This window comes from Saimiri boliviensis, chromosome 7 (assembly GCF_048565385.1).
Source record: "Saimiri boliviensis isolate mSaiBol1 chromosome 7, mSaiBol1.pri, whole genome shotgun sequence".
Classification (NCBI taxonomy): Eukaryota; Metazoa; Chordata; class Mammalia; order Primates; family Cebidae; genus Saimiri; species Saimiri boliviensis.
In genome coordinates, this window is record NC_133455.1 from 63939386 (window position 1) to 63957777 (window position 18392).

The 18392-nt window shown below is 56.5% G+C and overlaps 1 protein-coding gene across 4 annotated transcripts; it reads left to right on the plus strand.

The window, feature by feature from the left end:
- The first annotated feature begins 3980 nt into the window (after window positions 1-3980).
- CACNB3 (calcium voltage-gated channel auxiliary subunit beta 3) lies at window positions 3981-18387 on the plus strand. Of its 4 annotated transcripts, none has more exons than XM_003939105.4 (13): window positions 3981-4055; window positions 12800-12922; window positions 13134-13256; window positions 13704-13819; window positions 14109-14173; window positions 14388-14407; window positions 14602-14682; window positions 14871-14929; window positions 15095-15204; window positions 15817-15968; window positions 16206-16301; window positions 16421-16570; window positions 17030-18387. In XM_003939105.4, the coding sequence occupies exons 1-13, from the start codon at window positions 4050-4052 to the stop codon at window positions 17342-17344; spliced, it is 1416 nt and encodes a 471-aa protein (XP_003939154.1). In that variant the 5' UTR covers window positions 3981-4049; the 3' UTR covers window positions 17345-18387. The 4 variants fall into 4 exon arrangements, with proteins under 4 accessions (XP_003939154.1, XP_003939153.1, XP_003939152.1 ...); XM_003939104.4 differs by lacking the exon at window positions 3981-4055 and adding an exon at window positions 4355-5234; XM_003939103.3 differs by lacking the exon at window positions 3981-4055 and adding an exon at window positions 5247-8434.
- Window positions 18388-18392: the final 5 nt, after the last annotated feature.

The window sequence follows — 18392 nt, forward strand, 5'->3', positions numbered from 1 at the left end:
AGGGGCCACAGGTCTTCATCAGCCCACCTCCCTCCTCCCCAGGAGGCTTCTCTCCAAGGCCCACTTCCTCGCCCTTATTCAGTGCCTGCCTCTCCCGAGTACCCTCTTCCCAGGCCCTAGGACTCATATCCCCTTATAGCCATGAGAAGCAGAGTAAGAGGCACTGGTGGGCCCAAGGGGCAGCAGCTGTGAGCAGCTAGCACTACGCTGTCTTCAATAATTCATTCCCAAGGAGGTTGCAGGCAGTATGCCCTCACCCTGAGCTAGATAGAAGTGGCTCAGATTCTTAAACTGAGAAGGGTGAGAGTCAAGGGTGGGGCAGAGGCTAGTGGGGGCAAGTAGAAGGGTATCCAGTCTGCAGGCCAGATGCTGGCACTTCTTTGTTAGAGGGGCTCTGATCTGGTCTCAGAGATCTGATCCTGTGAGATAAAGGAACACGCAAACTGCTGTGAACTAGAGGGGCAGAGACAAGGAATCCAAACATAGTGCCTCACTCCCACTCCCTCCAGCTGTGCATGCCAGGGTCAGCGTCTTCCCTCATGGCTCTGACCTTCTCAAGGCCACCCTCCGCCTCTTGTCAGCAGCCCCACCCTCCTAAAGGCCCAAGTCCCCTCTGCTCTAGCTGGCATGTTTCAGAGCTGCCCCCACTTGGGGAACTCATTCCCCAAAGAGCTCCCACCACATGGGCCTGTAATCTGAGTCAAATATCGCAGAACCTCTTCCAGGGATCCCTACCCCCATCTCCATCTCTTTTCAGCGCAGCTTCCCTGGCTAACCTCTGATGTTTACAAAGCTTGTAAATGCGTGGGGGTGGAGGAAGGACTTGAACTGACCCCTTGGGCTGTGCTGTGATTCAGAGTCCTAAAGCTTTAGGAGTTTAGCAAGAGCAGTTCCTTGCTTCTAGTGAAGGAGAGAAGGTGGTAAAGTCTAGGCCAGCCCCCACATTGCCCTGGCCATCCTAGAGATCCTGCCACCAATACCCCTTCCTCCCTGTGGGGCAGCCCTAGAGTTCCATTCATGTCCCAGGCTCATTGCTCACTATAATCCATTCTGTGGGACTGGAGTCACCTATCATGTGCAGCAGCAGACCCAGAGGGGAAACTGGAATCTAAGAATAAAAGAAACATTATCAAGCACCTACTATGTGCTAGGCTGAGCAGGATTCTGGGCAGCAAGAGCATGAAGCCAAGTACTTCAGCCCTCTCACCTTCCCCTCCTTCCCAGGAGGAACCCCCAAATGCACACAGCAGTCACACTATCTGTCCCAAAGTGAGCAAGAGTTGGGTCTTGAACCCATAGCTGACTCCCCAGTCCCTCCAGAGGCCTGATTCGGGAAGGAGGGTGCAATCTTGCTAGGCATTGTCAGCAAGAAAGCCTTCAGACATATTTATAGCAAATGCTGCATCAGGGGATGGAATCTCAAAGTGCCTCAAAGCATCAAATAACACCATGAGCCTAGAGACAGAGGCCAGAGAAAGAAGACACTGCAGCAGGAGGGACTGAGGTTTGATGTTGGAGGAACTTCCCCCAGAGTAATATCTGGAACTGGCAATGGGGATTCCCTGTGGAAGCTACTTCCGCAGGATTTTCTCAGAAGATAAGAGGTAGGTATCTTTTTCTGGTCTAGGTAGAAAAGATAAAAAGGGATGGACATGGTGATCTCTATCTTTGTAGTGCACAGACTTTCATACACCAGGGCCACTAAGCACAGTTGTGTAGATTATGCCTTGCTGAGGAGGCAAATGGAGATTGAAATCCAGCTCTAGATCAGTTACCTCCTGCTGCAGAGCAGTGTCCTTCACAGACTAGCCAGAGTGGCCAGCAGGGGCCCTGCCAGATGTCCCAAGTCCTGACCATCTGAGGGTCTGAGGACAAGGTGAGCAGGGAGAAAGGATGAAGGTTGCCTGGGAAGCCAAGGGGGCCTGTATGCTAGGGCTCAAGGCCTATTTGGGCCAAGCCAGAGGCCATAGCTCCCAGGAATGGATCCACGCTAGAGGCTCCTCTCAGTAGGGTACCCTGCCCAGATACTATGAGATCTGAGCCAGAGATGAGGGCCCTGAGGGAGCCTGAGTGGGGAGTAAGAGAATATGTGTCTTGGGCAGGCCCTGGAGAAGGATAATCCTGCCAGTCATGTCACAGAGAAGGGCCTAGGAGATGGCAGTTCTGGGGACCTGGAGGCTGGGCTGCGGCTCTAGCTCTGAAGTTCCTACCTTCTCTGCAAAGCAGCAGATGGAGAAGGGGCCTGTGGTCCAGCAGCTGGGGTGGAGATGAGAAAAGTGAGGGGTGTGGAACTGCCCCTGTGCATTTCAGATTTTCTATGATAGGCTCATGGAGGAGTAATTTTTTTTTTTTTTTTTTTTTTTTGAGACAGAGACTCTGTTGCTCAAAGTCTGAAGTGTAGTGGTGTAATCTCGGCCTGCCTCCCAAGTTCAAACAATTCTCTGCCTCAGCCTCCCAAGTAGCTGGGACCACAGGCGTGCACTACCATGCCCAGCTAATTCTTATACTTTTTGTAGAGACAAGATTTCACTATTTTGGCCAGGCTGGTCTTGAACTCCTAGCCTCAAGTAATCTGCCCACCTCGGCCTCCAAAGTGCTGGGATTATAGGCGGGGACCTTGGTGCCAGCCTCAGGGAGAAGTAATTGATATTTCTATTTTAAAGTGGAAGGTGGGCCAGGCACGGTGGCTCATGCCTGTAATCTCAGCACTTTGGGAGGCTGAGGCAGGCGGATCACTTAAGGTCAGGAGTTAAGAGACCAGCCTGCCTAACATGGTGAAACCCGTTTCTACTAAAAATACTAAAATTAGCCAGGCGCGGTGACATGCCTGTAGTCCCAGCTACTTCGGAGGCTGAGGCAAGAGAATCGCTTGAATCCGGGAGGTGAACGTTGCTGTGAGCCGAGATCACGCCATTGCACTCCGGCCTGGGGGACAGAGTGAGATTCCGTCTCAAATAAATAAATAAATACATAAATACATAAATAAAAATGAAGTGGAAGGTGGAGAGCTGGTTTCTAGGCTATAGGTTCAGGCAGAGAATGTGGAAGGAGGGAAGGAGTGGGAAGCCAGGGACAATGCTTAGCTGGGCTAACACCCCCTCTCCCCCACCTCCCTTCTCCTATGGAAACTTAAGCTGCCTCGGGGCCCGGAGGAGCTAGTCCATTAGCTGTGGTCAGCAGGGGAGTGTAGGTGGGGAGGGACCTCTCTCCCTCCAGGTCTTCTTGCCAAATGAAAGGCAAAGCGTTTGCTCCCTCTATTAGAGTCAAAAAGCAAAGCAAAACCATAAAACACACACACACATAACCTCTTTCTCTCCTCTGAATGGTCGAAGCTGAGCAACTTGGGGGTGGGTAGGTGGTAGGGGCTCCTTGATCCACTAGACTAGACTATGAGGGGGGTGGGGGAGGAAGTGCCTTCCTCAAGCACTTTCCAGGTTAAATCCAGCCTCGGGAGAAGCCGGGAATGGAGAGAGAATTTACTCTCCCCCAACTTAGCTCCCTCAGAAATGGGGGCAAGTAGAGAGTCAGCTGAGCAGAGGGGGAGGAACAGTCTCCCGAGATCCCGGGGATGGGAGGATTGAGGGGAGGGGTCCCGGGAACTCCCAGGGGAAGTGGATTAAAAGGGCCGGGAAGAAGGGTGGGACGCCCTCCACTGTATAGGGGACAGAGTTCTAGTTTATGCTGAGAGGAAGTTGGGGAGCTGGGTCTATCCGAGTCAGCGTGTCTCTGTCTCCAAGAGCGGGGTCCGTCGCTCCCAGCCCCCAGGCCCCGTCTTTGGTGTAGAGAAGGGTCCAGCTTGAGGGCGTTGGGGGTGTGAAGGGACCAATGAGCGGTCGGTCCGCTCAGAAGGGTGCAGAGAGAGAGCCAACTGGGACTGCACACCGCTCCCCCTTCCCCCGCCCGAACTTGGGCTTGTCCTGTTTGACGCGCCCGCAAAAGGGGCGGGAGGGGTACTGACCCGAGGAGCGGTCCCGCGACTCTGTACTCCTTGCAGCCCAGTCCCGGTCAGGACGCTGCCCGGCTTAGCGGGGTTGCCCCTCGAGACCAGGATGGAGGTAGGGACGGCCTAGGGTCCCAGAGGGGCGCGAGTGTCTCGAAGGAGCCCCACGGGGTGGGGATAAGTAGAGCGCAGCCTGGGGTCTCCTACTGGGGGCCTGGAGCTGGGACAGCAATTCCTGGAGAAAGGAGGGGGAGAGGGGTTCGTCCTGGGCTTGGGCGGTGTCTGTATCCGGGGGGCGCCCCCTCCCCCTGCTCTGGCCCGGGCAGCGCCGCCTGCTGGCAGGGCCGGACCCCGCGGCCCCGAGACCCGACTCCAGGCGGTGCCGCCACCTGGAGGGCGCGTGCAGCCGCCTGGCCAGCGAGCCCAGGGGGCGCTGCAGCCGGTCGGGAAGGAGCCGCGTAGCTTCGCCTCGCCCTTCGCCTTCGCGGAGCTGAGACCCGCGGCACCACAACCGGGGAGAGAAGGGTGACGGGCAGGGACTCTGCGGGCGCGGGGCGACCCCGGCTGGGCTGTCTCCACAGGGATGCCGATCCCGCCGGGGACACAGGACCCAGCCGGGGAGGGGCGGATGGGAACCTCGACGCTGGGGCAGGCGAGCCGAGCACCAACACTCTTGCTTTTCGGTCCTTTCCCCCGCCGAGGTCCGGGTCGCAGCCGCCGCCGGAGGAAGGGCGCCCGGCGCACGGAGCAGGGCTGGGAGGGAGCAGAAGCTTCCGCCGAGAGCTCAGGTGCCGGGGCAGCCCTGGAGCTGTTCCTGCCCTTCTGCCAGCGGCGGCGGCAGCTCCAAAGTCCCTACCCTTTCCCCGGAGGACGTTAGGGAGGAAGCGAAGGGGCAGGGAAGCCGGGGAGCGAGGGTGCGACGTGGGGATGGAAGGATAGTGGGAAGCACACGGAAAAACAGAACGGGGACCGTAGACCGGAGAGACGGAAGTGGAGAGAGGCTCGGCTGAAAGGCTGGGAGAGCCGGAGACTGACAGGGGCGGCGAGAAAGGAAGGGAGAGGGAGGGAGGAAGGAGGGAGGAGAAAGGGGGAGGGAACCAGGAGAGAGGGAAGGGTGCAAGCGGCGAAGCCGGGCGGGCGTGGGGCGAGGCCAGGCGTGCAGGCGGGAGCAGCGTGCAGAGCAGCGGCCGGGTTCTGCTCCCGCCTCGGAGCCCCTGGCCCGGGGGAGGGGGAGAGGCCGCTAGCCTGGTCTATGTCTTTTTCTGACTCCAGTGCAACCTTCCTGCTGAACGAGGTAAACCTGGCAGGGGGGAGGTCGTGGGAAGGAGGGTTCCCCAGTGGGTGGAAGGAGAGCCTCGCTCCAAGCTAGGAAGATAAGCGTTTGGAGCTGGACCGATGGAGAGGGAGGGAAACCAGAGGAAGTGAGGCCATGGGTGGAAGAGGCACCAGGTTAGAGAGGAGGGAGCGGCCAGAGCGGGCAGCTTCCTAGTACTGGGACTGGATGGGAGGGGAGGACTGACTGGGGAGCCAGAAGAAGGGGCTAGATTACAAGAAGGGTTCTGCCAAGCTCCCCTGATAACCATCCCTGAGTTCCCTGGCAGGCTGCAGCCAGAATGGTAGGGGCCTCCACCTGGTCCAGATCTTAAACACTGCTGGGAGGAGTCTTTAAGTCTTCCCAGAAGGCTTAGCTCCTGCCTCAGTTTCCCCATTCAGTGCCCAGGGACTGGGATCTGCCCAGCTTCCTGGTGCACATAGAAGAGAGGCTAGAATATATTCTGAAACCTCCAAAGAACTCCAGTTCCCGAACCTGATTATTCAGGCTTTTCCTCTTATGTCTTGCTTCCATGACTTGGGTACCTGCCAGCTGCCAGTCTAACAACTCTCTCCTAGAAAGAATCAGCAGGAGGAGTCCTCTCCCCTGATCCATTATTGCCCTCAGCTCTCTCCCTTTATGCGCAACCATGAAAAAGAAAAGAGGTTCAGGGCTACATGGATACTGACAGGCACGTGTCTTGTCACAGAACAAAAAGTCACTAAGTTGGCATGAGAACTGGCGGAGGCGGGTGTGAGTGAGATGGGAAATGAAAGGGGCATTGGGTAGCAACCCAGAGATATGAAGAGAAGAAGGGAAGCTCTGCAGCTCCTGCAGGTCCCAGGGGATGGGCCCAGGTATGAGGAACTTGAACCCATCTCCTGGGGGGGTGGTTGGCATGGCAACGCATGCCTCAGGAGCAGACTTAGACGCCCCTGTCACAGAAGATTACAAGGAGTGTGAGGAAGGAGTGCTGCCGATGGCAGATCCACTGTCACCTACAGCTCCAGGACCTTCCGTGGGTGAGGAGAGTCCCAAAAGGAGAGGCCAGGATAGTAGATGCAGGGACGGAAAGGGAAGCAGCTGCCTCCTCCACTGCTTTCTTCATTAGAACCATCTCCTAGGAGAAAAGCACCTTGGAGACTGTTACTCTTTGACACCTCTCCGGCCCCCTGAAAGACAGAAGGAATTGAATAAAAAAGATGAAAAGGGGGGATACAAGGAATACCGAGTAACTGGGTAAGGGCACAAAAGTGAGCAGTGTCTGGGGACTTCCGATACAACAGAATTCAGTGTATGACCAGCACCCAATTGGTGCTGGACTCAGGAGAGGCAACTATGAAAGCTGACTGTCTCCCCCAATAGTGACGGTCCCTTCAGCCATACGGACAGCAACAAAGTTGTTTGTCAAACCCAGTGTGAGGAAGGTGCTGGGCAGGGCTGCTCTGGGCCACCCACAGTAGACAGACTAAAGATGTCAGTCTTAAGATGAAGCCTCTTCTTTTTCTTGCGAAGAGAACACCGATAAGTGACCGTGGGAAGCCGCTTGGTTTGGGTGAGCTTTCTCACTCCCATGCCCAGTGCCTTCTACCATAGGTCTTACTAAGCCGTGTCAGGGTTTTGGATTTCTCATTCCCCTCAAGCCTAGGGAAGTAGAGGGACAAGCAGATTGCTGAACCCATCTTCCTGGATGTGAGAAATCGGTGTAACCCCTGTCTACTCACATTCTCCTCATGGGGCACAAAGGCAGGCAGTCAAAAATCAAAGAAGGAATTTTGCTCAGGAGATGAAAAAAGGAGAGAGCTCAAATGGGTGGGTGTTTGGGGGAAGTTTCCTCAAGATATGGGCTGCGGCTCTCTTACCTCAAATCTCAGCGCTCCTATGAAGAAGACTGAGCAGTGCAGGGTGGTACAAGGCCTCTGCTAAGGGGAGAATCTGGCCTTACCCTGGTAACTCCAAGGAGTAAGGCCCTTTCCTCTTCTAACCCGAGTGTAGCCAGGATCCCACCCACCCTCTGGCTTCTTTCCCCCTCCCTTTAGGCTCACCTAAAACAGCCCCTTTCTGCCCCAGTTCCCACGGATGCCTTGGCACTATCTGGCACAATCCTTGGCAGGGAAGTGAGGAAGGGAACCCCCATCCTGGCGGGACTAAGACGAAATCTACCCGCGCAACAGGTGTGGGGAGGCCTACTCAGCTCACGGAAAGTTACCCCCTTCTCAAGGGTTGGGCAACACCGCGTTTGCCGCAGCGACCCCGTACTAAGGGGGTTGGGCACCTGTTGGGACAAAAGCTGCCGTCCTGGCATCAGCCTGGGGGTGTCAAGCCCATTCCTCCCACGACCACTGCGGGGTTTGCTTTCGGAGCCTCGGGGACGCACCGGCCCAGATCCGAACTGCTGTCGCCTGGGACCCCTCCCCTGTCTGCTGCTAGTCCCCGCGTCTCTTCTGTCTCCTAGGGTCTCCCCATTTTCCTGTCTTCCCTGTCTTCCCCGCGTTCCCTCTGCCTCTCTCTCTCCCGCTTCCTCGACACCTGCGCCCTCTCCAGTCTCCGCCCGGGTCGCGTCTCCCTCGCGGTCTCAGCGCCCCCTCCCTCCCCCGCCGCAGCCCTTTGTTTCCCGGCGGAGTAGTTCCTGGGTTGCCGAGCGTCTCTGTCTCCGCATCTCTCCTCGCTCCGCCTCCTCCCTGCCTGGATCCGCCCCGCCCGCAGCCTCTCCTCCCCTTCCTCCCCGTCGCCACGGCCCCGTAGGTGCTCGGGGACCCACCTTCCACCCAGCGCGAGTCCGCTCCCCTCTCCCGGCCGGGCGCGGGCTCCCCAGTAGCCGCCGCCCCCGCCTGTTCCCAGGGAGGGGGTCAGGTGGGCGGGCACTATTGTTGTAGGAGCCGGCGCCAGATTCCTCAGCCGCGCTCGGGGTGGGACCGGCTGGGTTTGGGGGGGTGGGGTGGGGGGAGCGGTGATTTGAGCTCCGAGCAGCTGGTCTTCGCGGCTCGCTCCCTCCTTCGCGCTCTCTCGCTCCCCGCCGCCGCCCGCAGGGCTGCGGGGCTCGGTGGCATCTCCCGGGCGCGGCCCGCAGTCCTCGCCCCTGCCTCCGGGCCGCTCCCGCCCCCGGCGCCGCTCGCTCCCCCCACCCGGACTCCCCCATGTATGACGACTCCTACGTGCCCGGGTTTGAGGACTCGGAGGCGGTGAGTGCCCACGGTGAGGGTGGGGGCGGGGAAGTTGGGGTGACACCTCCTCTCCCTTAAACCCTTCCCCCAGTTCAGGACTTTGAAAAACGCCTCGGTGGCAGGGCAAGGTGTGTAGGGGGACGCTCTAGGTACGTGGGGAGATGGATTTTCATGCCAAGGGCTCCCAGCGACCCAGACCCAGACCCTGGGGCATCGGGTGTGTGCAGAGAGGGGGCAGTGTAGGAGAAGGGCTCGAGCAGGTGGCTCCACGGCCCAGGAAAGAGGGGCGGGCGGGGGCGGGGGGGGCAGGGCTGGAGGCCGAGGGCACCGAGGATCTGGAGAGGGAACACGCCATGTCTGGAGTTCCAAATTCTGGATTTCTGGGGTCTGAACACAAACAGCTAGGAGAGCCGCCGAGGTTGTTGGGAAGGCAGACATTCCGGACCTCCCGTGCCTCAAGTAAACGACACATGAGGGAGCTGAGAGGACATCAGAGAGCCAGGGACCAGCCTCTTCAGACAGAGGAATCCTAAAACTTGAGGAGCTCCATTATTCCCCTCCACCCCCTCCATCTCTGCGCATTGCCTCATCTCCTCACCCTTTCTCTAGCCCAGTTTCTCTCCCAGGCTGAAACCTGGGCACCCAGCACATGGGTGGGCCAGGTGACTAAGCCCCATCCATTCCTCAGCCCCCTGCTGAGGCTTGCTCTGAGCAGCGGGCATCCTGCGCTCCTGCCCAGCATGGAGGGCCTGGAGGTGAAGCCAGAGGAGCTGAGGGCCTGGGGATGGAGAGGAAGCGCTTTGCTCAGAGAAACAGGCAACCGATAAATATTTAATTCTCCTCTTTGCTTTTATCTCCTGACCCACTGAGACAAATCAGCTCATTAAGCAGTGATTCCCGGAGCTCAGAGAGCAGAGAGAGTGCCTGGAAAGATGGGGCCAGAATGCGGAGCCCCTTGGAGCTGCCAACTTTCCCTCAAATGTCCTGTAAGAAGGCCTCCTTAGGAGAGGACCACTAGATGGCTTGGAAGGGCCCCTGATAGGTGTGGAGGTTGAGGCACCTCTGGGTGGGAAAGGGGAGTATGTTCAAGTCTTCTCCCATTGCTTGCTGCCAGGCCCAGGATAGATGAGTGCTGACGCTCAGAATAGGCAACTGTCCGTTTCTGGGACTGGACTCTTTCTGGGCCTAATTCTTCTCCCGGCCTCTGGGACTAATTACATTGCTGCCAGAGCAAATGATTTTTAAGGCTCTGGTGGACACCTCTTTCTGACAGTTGAAGGGACAGCTGGCATAGCCCAGGGTGCCAAGGTGAGCTTGAGAACAAACCTCTCTGTGGGACTTGAGGGCCCTAGGAGGTTCTTCCCATCCCTGATGAGAAGGCAAGAGCTATTGCAAGGAACAGACTGACATGTGGATGGTGTTGGAGGGCAGCCTGCTGACCCATTGCTCCCTCCCATCTCTCTCTGGCTCCTGATTACCCACCCCTACTTCCCTTTCTCTTGCTTGGCTCCTTGCTCTCCCTGAGGCCCCCTCTGAAGCAGTAGGAGGGAGATCAGGCTCTAAATAAATCCAACGGCTCATCTCCCTCCTCTCCTTCCCCCGTGCCAGGCAAGAGAGGAGCTGCAACCTGCCCACACACTCACTAGGCAAGGGGGGCACCACCAGGGCACCGTGCCAACTCCTGGCAGCTCCAAAGTACTGAGAATCTGGCTATTTTGGCGTAGCAGGGTATAGGAAAGGTAAGACCCTAGATCATGCTTGGCAGGGCAGTCCTGGCCTCCCCAAGTCATATCAGAGCACAAGAGATGGATGAGCCCAGAGGACATGGGAGTAATGGAGAAGGAGTTTCATTCTGAGCCAATTCATTAAATAGGGAGAGATCCTTTGATCCCCATCCCAGGGTGAGAGGTCAGGTAACCCAGATGCCCCAGGTGTTAAGATTACTAAATTAGGCCAGGCGCGGTGGCTCACACCTGAAATCCCAGCACTTTGGGTGGCCAAGGCGGGCAGATCACTTGAGGTCAGGAATTTGAGACCAGCCTGGCCAATATGGAGAAACCCCGTGTCTACTAAAAATACAAAAATTAGCCAGGCATGGTGGCATATGCCTGTAGTCCCAGCTACTCGGGAGGTTGGGGCAGGAGAATCATTTGAACCCAGGAGGCAGAGTTTGCAGTGAGTCAAGATCGCACCATTGCACTCCAGCCTAGGTGTCACACCAAGACTCCATCTAAAAAAAAAAAAAAAGATTAATAAATTAAACCAGGCGTAGAGGCTCATACCTGTAATCCCAGTGCTTTGGGAGGCTGAGGTAGGAAGATAGCTTAAGCCTAGGAGTTTGAGACCAGCCTCGGCAACATAGCAAGATCCTGTCTCTACAGAAAAGTAGTAGGCATGGTAGCGCATGCCTGTAGTCCTAGCTACTCAGGAGACAGGGGAGCGCTTGAGCCCAGGAGTTCAAGGCTGCAGGGAGCCATGATTGTGCACTCCAGCCTGGGCAATTGAGCAAGACTAGTCTCTAAGTAAATAAATAAAATAATAAAAATAAAGATTACTAAATTGGGTTGAGAGCCTGGAGCACAGGCAGAAAAGGTCAGACTCCTCTTCAAGCATGGTGCTGGGCCTCTGGGAGGTACCTGATATATCTGTACCAAAGCGAGTGGTCATCTGCCTTGCCTCCTGCCTCCCAGTCTATTGGCCCTGTCTGGTCCCTTCAGACAGCAACATCTCACAGAGGTTTCTCGTGTCCTAAGACCCCTGGGAAGGAGGTCCCTCACCCTGTGCAAAGATCCTTTCTGCGGCTCAACCTCCACTTATACTCTGCCTCCTAGCCTCATTTTGTTCGGAGAGATGAGGAACAGCCAGTAGACTCTTACTCTCCTATAAAATGAAAGATCTTTCTCCCTTGTGCTATCTTCAGGTGTTTGGTCTGCAATAGACACTGTTTTTATCCTAAGGCTCAAGGCTGTGGGCTGACCCCCATCTGAACAGCCCTCTTGCCCAAGGCAGGGTGGGGGTAGACAGCACAATGGACAGCAGGTATGTGATTTTTACCTTCTCCTCTGAGAGTCTGGCCTCTGCTGCCCTCCGTAGGTGGTCATGCACAGTGAGCCTGAGAGAATGTTCCTCCACCTGAAGGACATTCTAAAGCCCCTTCCCCTATACACACATACACTCCTGCATGAACCCCTGATCTAGGCTTATCTCTTCTCCCTGCGACTGGTACCTCAGAATTGTGGGAAGGATCAGTTGAGGCTTCTGGCCACAGAGAGGGAAAACTGAGGCAGAAAATGAAAGCTTCCCTTAGACAGGGAGAAACCCAGACACCCCATCCTCTGTGCTCTCGTCTTGAAGTCCAGTTTCTCTCATTCATTTGTGCCTCTTCCTCATGGCCTTGAAGCTGAGCCCTGCCACCCTCAGCTGTACCCTCGTTGCCCAAGACCTTTCCCATGGGCAGGACTCAGAGACTCTCCTTGCTCATGTTACCCCATCCCCGTATTCCCGGGGGTCCTGCTCTGTAGCTGGTTTGCCTGGCACCAGCATAGCCTTCTTTGAGGGCTCAGTATCCCCTGGGCCTGGGAAAAGAGTGGGGAGATGTAGGCCAAGTTGTAGGTGTGGCCCAGCCCCACCTGCACCCAGGGAAGACAGCTTTGTGTTCTTCTCAGTCTGTGTCTTGTTTGCTGCCCACACCTGGCCAGTTGCCCCAGTAGGTGTGGGAGGAAAGAAAGTAGGGGGTGGGGACAGCGAAGAGGAGGTAACTTCTAGGAGCTGGCAGCTTTGTGTCCTCCTCTTCACCCTGGTAGGTAAGGGCTCACCGTTTGGGAGCCTCCAGACCCTTGTTGGAGTAGAGAAGGTGGAATCTTAGGGGGGCAGATGGCTGGATCCTGACGCTCGGGACTGATGCTGTGCCAACCAGCGTCTCTTGACTGTTGCGGCTGGCTGGACTCCTGCCAGGCATCTTAAAGGGATGATGTCCAGGCTGCTTTGCGGGCTGCTGTGAACAAGAGGGCTGGGTCTCCTGGATCCAGAATCATCTCTAATATATCATCTTCAGCACACCTCCCTTCCCTCTGGCTCAGAGGACATGTTAGAGGGGAGAAAAGGGAGGAAAGAGAAATGAAGGCTCTATTCAAAGCTGCAGTATTAATAGGCCTGGGGGAGGAGGGGCCCAGATCTTTGCACCTATGGATTGGGCCAGCTTTCTTGCAGCCTCAGAGGCACTGGGGCCCTTCTCAGGGGATAGGAGGGGCCCCAGGGACCCAGCCAACCCCTTGGAGATGGAGAGACTGGGGGCAGTAGAGGCAACACTGTAAGGTGAGGAGGGTGCCTCTGCAGCATCCTTTATGCCAGAACCTGGGAGTCACAGCCTCTTTCCCAACCCAGGGTTCAGCCGACTCCTACACCAGCCGCCCATCTCTGGACTCAGACGTCTCACTGGAGGAGGACCGGGAGAGTGCCCGGCGTGAAGTGGAGAGCCAGGCTCAGCAGCAGCTTGAAAGGGCCAAGGTATACTTGGGCATGGGGCAAGACAGGAGGCCAAGCTAGGTAGAAACCTGCACTTGGTCCTAAGTCCCAAGGGGTCCTTGGGCAGGATGTCCTTGAGTGTGAGAGGGTGTGTGTGACGGGCAGAGGCCGTGGCCTTCTGCTGTTGGGACACTGAGGCTGGAAAGGGCGCTCCGAGGCTTCTCTCAGTTGCACTAATGGCCAAATTCTCCAGCACAAACCTGTGGCGTTTGCGGTGAGAACCAATGTCAGCTACTGTGGCGTACTGGATGAGGAGTGCCCAGTCCAGGGCTCTGGAGTCAACTTTGAGGCCAAAGATTTTCTGCACATTAAAGAGGTGATCAACCCCCTTGCTTCCAGAAGCCTGTGACACTTCATTTTCTTGCTCTTGCCCCCAGATCCCAATGCTTCTGACTTCAATCCTCAGTCTTAATTCCCCAAGCTAATCAGCTCTTCTCCTTAACACACACCTGTCCACCTCTCATATCTAAGACCTCATCCCCAGGATCTCCATCCTTCTGAGACCTGGCTTGGGCCTCAGTTTCCATGTCTGTCAAGTGAGCAGTTAGATTAGCTGCCTCCGAGGCTGTGACAGTTGTAGTGCCTCATTCAGAAATCCTGGGTGGCCCTAACTTGGCTGCCCTTGCCCCTTCTGCTCACTGCCCCTTGTGCTGCATTTGTCAGACCGGCTCAGTGACTGCCTCCCTGGCTCCTTCACATTGAAAAGCCAGGACTGGGGCGGGGCGCTCCTCTCATTGCCCCTTCCTGCTCCACCCACCCCCAGAAGTACAGCAATGATTGGTGGATCGGGCGGCTAGTGAAAGAGGGCGGAGACATCGCCTTCATCCCCAGCCCCCAGCGCCTGGAGAGCATCCGGCTCAAACAGGAACAGAAGGCCAGGTGAGAGTTGGGCTGTGACTTAGTAAACACACCCCAAACATGTGCACTATACCCACACACACGTCACCGTGCATGCCACACACATGCATATCCCCCGAAATACACACACACATATGCCCAGCTCTACGCACTCACACTAATCTACAAACACACATGATGCACACATATTGCATGTACACCTGTCTCACTAAAGCCTATGAGAATGTGTACAATTATTAAATAATGCATAGAACATAGTACACAGAAACACATTCTTCTCTCCCTCTCTCTCGCCTCCCTTTCTTCTCAGGAGATCCGGGAACCCTTCCAGCCTGAGTGACATTGGCAGCCGACGCTCTCCTCCACCATCTCTAGGTAGCCTCCCCCCAACCCACCCATTTTGGGAAGGTGGGTAACTAAGACACAGGGAAAGGGGGGATTCTGCCCCAGTGAACTTGTGGGAAGGGGTTGGTGAGGGATGGGCAGAGGTGGGGAGAAGCCAGTATCTGCTCTGGGGATGGGGCTACCATGCCCCCAGGGACCTTTCCCCCTTCACCAACTTTATTCTTGTATTTCCTTTTCCAAAAAGCCAAGCAGAAGCAAAAGCAGGTGAGTCAAGAAAGGGACCTGGGCTGGGGGACTCATGGCTTATGGCTCTGGGGACAGTGGTCTAGGCGGTCATTGTTGGAGGGCAGAACAGAGTCAGGAGGGAGCACAGAACCTCTGGATCTGCCCCAGTATCAACCAGGCAGGAGGCAGGCACCAGAGCCATGGTTTCTACTCACCTCTTGTCCATTCCGCAGGCAGAACATGTTCCCCCATATGACGTGGTGCCCTCCATGCGGCCTGTGGTGCTGGTGGGACCCTCTCTAAAAGGTTATGAGGTGAGCGGTCCTTAACCCCAAAGAGTCACCTCTTCCAAGTCTACCACAGGAAGACCCTAGGGAAAGTGGAAGGGGTGTGTGTCTTCCCTCCAGGGTCTGCATATGGAGGGCATAAACTCTGGGGCCCTGCAGGGGGATGCGGCCTCCCTCCACAAGGGCCCTTCATCAGTGCCGTGTCCTCCCTCCAGGTCACAGACATGATGCAGAAGGCTCTCTTCGATTTCCTCAAACATAGATTTGATGGCAGGTAAGCCACACTGGCTTGGGGTGTCCCAAGAACCAAGGAGAAGCTCATGGCCTACTTCCAGATGCCTGTAGCAAGTCTCTGAGGGGAGAGTTAGTGGGAGCTGGGTAAGGAGAGGCTGAGGCTTCAGGTTTAGAAGCAAGCTGGGATTCTCCACCCTCACGCCAGGATCTCCATCACCCGAGTCACAGCCGACCTCTCCCTGGCAAAGCGATCTGTGCTCAATAATCCTGGCAAGAGGACCATCATTGAGCGCTCCTCCGCCCGCTCCAGCATCGGTGAGAAGTCCCCACCACCTGCTTCTGTGCCCACTCAAGCACCAGTGAGAACCTTCCTCCTTTTTTTCTTTTTTTCTTTTATATATACATATATATATATTTTTTGAGATGGAGTCTTGCTCTGTTGCCCAGGCCAGAGTGCAATGGTGAGATCTTAGCTCACTGTGACCTCTACCTCTTGAGTTCAAGCAATCCTCCCCACCCAGCTGGGACTACAGGGACCCACCACCACACCTGGCCAATTTTTGTATTTTTAGTAGAGACAGGGTTTCACCATGTTGGCCAGGCTGGTCTCAAACTCCTGACCTCAAGTGATCAGCCTACCTTGGCCTCCCAAAGTGCTGGGATTACAGGCCTGAGGCACCGTGCCCAGCTCCTCTTCCCTTTTCTCTTCCTTACTCCTTGTCTTTCTGCCCAACTTTTCTACCTGACCCCAGGATAGGCAGGAACACACCCCTCCTCCTCAATTCCCCTTCCTCTGCCTGTCCAGGCTTTGATGAATGCCCCTTTTCTCCAACTCCTTCCTGTCCACCATTTGGGAGCCCTCAAAGCCTGCTGGAGTGAGCAGGGGGCAGAGCTCCTGGTGAGCACTGCTGCTGCCTCCCTCCATAGCGGAAGTGCAGAGTGAGATCGAGCGCATATTTGAGCTGGCCAAATCCCTGCAGCTAGTAGTGTTGGATGCTGACACCATCAACCACCCAGCACAGCTGGCCAAGACCTCACTGGCCCCAATCATCGTCTTTGTCAAGGTGTCCTCACCAAAGGTAAGTCAGCTGGGGTCATGGAGGCCCACAGGGCTGCCCCATTAGAATGTGGCATGACTTTACTTGGTCCCTGCCTGGGGCACCTGAGTTCCCTTTTCCTGCTGCCCTTAACACAACTCTGAGTCATCCTCACCTGCTACTGATGCCACAAGTGGAGAAAGTGCCTCACTCTGCCCAGGCTCAGCTCTGCCCAGAGTTCCCAGAGACTCCAGGCCTAGCTCTACCCTCCCCGCTCAGGTACTCCAGCGTCTCATCCGCTCCCGGGGGAAGTCACAGATGAAGCACCTGACCGTACAGATGATGGCATATGATAAGCTGGTTCAGTGCCCACCAGTGAGTGCCTGGGTCAGCTGCTCCTGTGCCCACTCCTCCAGGGCTGCGGCCATGATAGAGATGGGTGGGGGGCTGCTGCTGAGGGGAAACCAGCATTGCGCCTTCCTCTGCCTCCCCAGGAGTCATTTGATGTGATTCTGGATGAGAACCAGCTGGAGGATGCCTGTGAGCACCTGGCTGAGTACCTAGAGGTTTACTGGCGGGCCACGCACCACCCAGCCCCTGGCCCCGGACTTCTGGGTCCTCCCAGCGCCATCCCTGGACTTCAGGTAACCATTTCCAGTGGGCGGAGATGCTCAAGCTAAGCCAGCCAAAGCACTGCCCCTCCCTGCCCAGAGGACTGTCCTTGGCATCCAGTTCAGCATGCCAGAGGATTGTAGAACTCTCAGCTCTGCTGTACAGACCTAGTGCAGACAGGCAAAGGAACTTCCTGAGGAGAGAGGGAATCAATCAATGAGATGGATAAATCAGAGATTCGTTTCCTAGGGGTCAAGAGAAATACAATCTTCAAGTCCTTCTCCCAGGCTGCCTTGAAGGCAGAGCCTGAATTTTGCAGGATTCAAAGCTCAGTTTTCTCTCTGAAGAGGAAAAATCCTCCAGCACGTTTCTCCCTTGCACTGTTTCCTGTACCGGGGAATTGAGAGTTGAGGGGGGAAGAATCTCCCACCCCACCAGAGGATAAGGTGAGGTCTATAGTGCCTCACTCAGAGATGTTTTGTGGCCCCCAGAACCAGCAGCTGCTAGGGGAGCGTGGCGAGGAGCACTCCCCCCTCGAGCGGGACAGCTTGATGCCCTCTGATGAGGCCAGCGAGAGCTCCCGCCAAGCCTGGACAGGATCCTCACAGCGTAGCTCCCGCCACCTGGAGGAGGACTATGCAGATGCCTACCAGGACCTGTACCAGCCTCACCGCCAACACACCTCGGGGCTGCCTAGTGCCAACGGGCATGACCCCCAAGACCGGCTTCTAGCCCAGGACTCGGAGCACAACCACAATGACCGGAACTGGCAGCGCAACCGGCCTTGGCCCAAGGATAGCTACTGACAGTCTCCTGCTGCTCTACCCTGGCAGGCACAGGCACAGCTGGCTGGGGGACCCACTCCAGGCAGGGTGGCGTTAGACTGGCATTAGGCTGGCACTAGGCTCAGCCCCCAAAACCCCCTGCCCAGCCCCAGCTTCCGGGCTGCCTGTGGTCCCAAGGTTCTGGGAAAAGCAGGGGGCCCCTTTACCTCCTGGGCAGTGACCCCCACTAGGCTCCCATTCCAGGTACTAGCTGTGTGTTCTGCACCCCTGGCACCTTCCTCTCCTCCCACATAGGAAGCTGCCCCACTGGGCAGTACCCTCAGGCCAGGATCCCCTTAGCAGGGGCCTTCCCACCAGACTCAGGGAAGGGATGCCCCACCAAAGTGATAAGAGGGTAGGGTGTGGGCACCATGGCATGAGGAAGAAACAATGTCCTGTCAGTCAAGGGACTCAGGGGCTGTGCTTTGGCGTCTGAGGGCCTCTAGTCACCTCACTGCCACACATTAGAAATGCGACAATCAAAGCCCCCGGGGTGGCATGGCCATCCATCTGCTGGGGTGGGGCATCCACATCCAAGACTGGAGCAGCAGGCTGGCCAGGCTCGGGCCAGAGACAGCCGACAGCCGAAGCTCTTGGAGGAAAGGGCTCTCCTCACCCTGCCAGGAAGCTTCTTAACATGTGACAGGACCAGGGACCAGGAGCATGGTGAAGGCAACTGGCAGACGGGAGCCCACCTGGATGGATGTTTGGGGAAGGAGGGCACGTGTAGCAGAGAACTTATGAAACAGCTTCGGGGGCCTCCTTGCCTTTCTCATTCTTTTGCCCTGCATCCTGTCATTTCTGTTCTTGTCCCTCATACATCCTGGGAGAACCGGGCTCCAGACTTTGTTTCCTGACTCATAGCTGCCGCTTGTTAGGTTAGGGTTAGATGGGGAGAGACGGGGCACAGAGGACCTGTGTCCCTGGCCACTCTCGCCTATGGCTCTAGTGTGTGACCTACAGAGCATGCTCCACAAGCCCATGCCTCACCTCACTGCCATCACTAATAAACACCATGCACAGTCCCTCA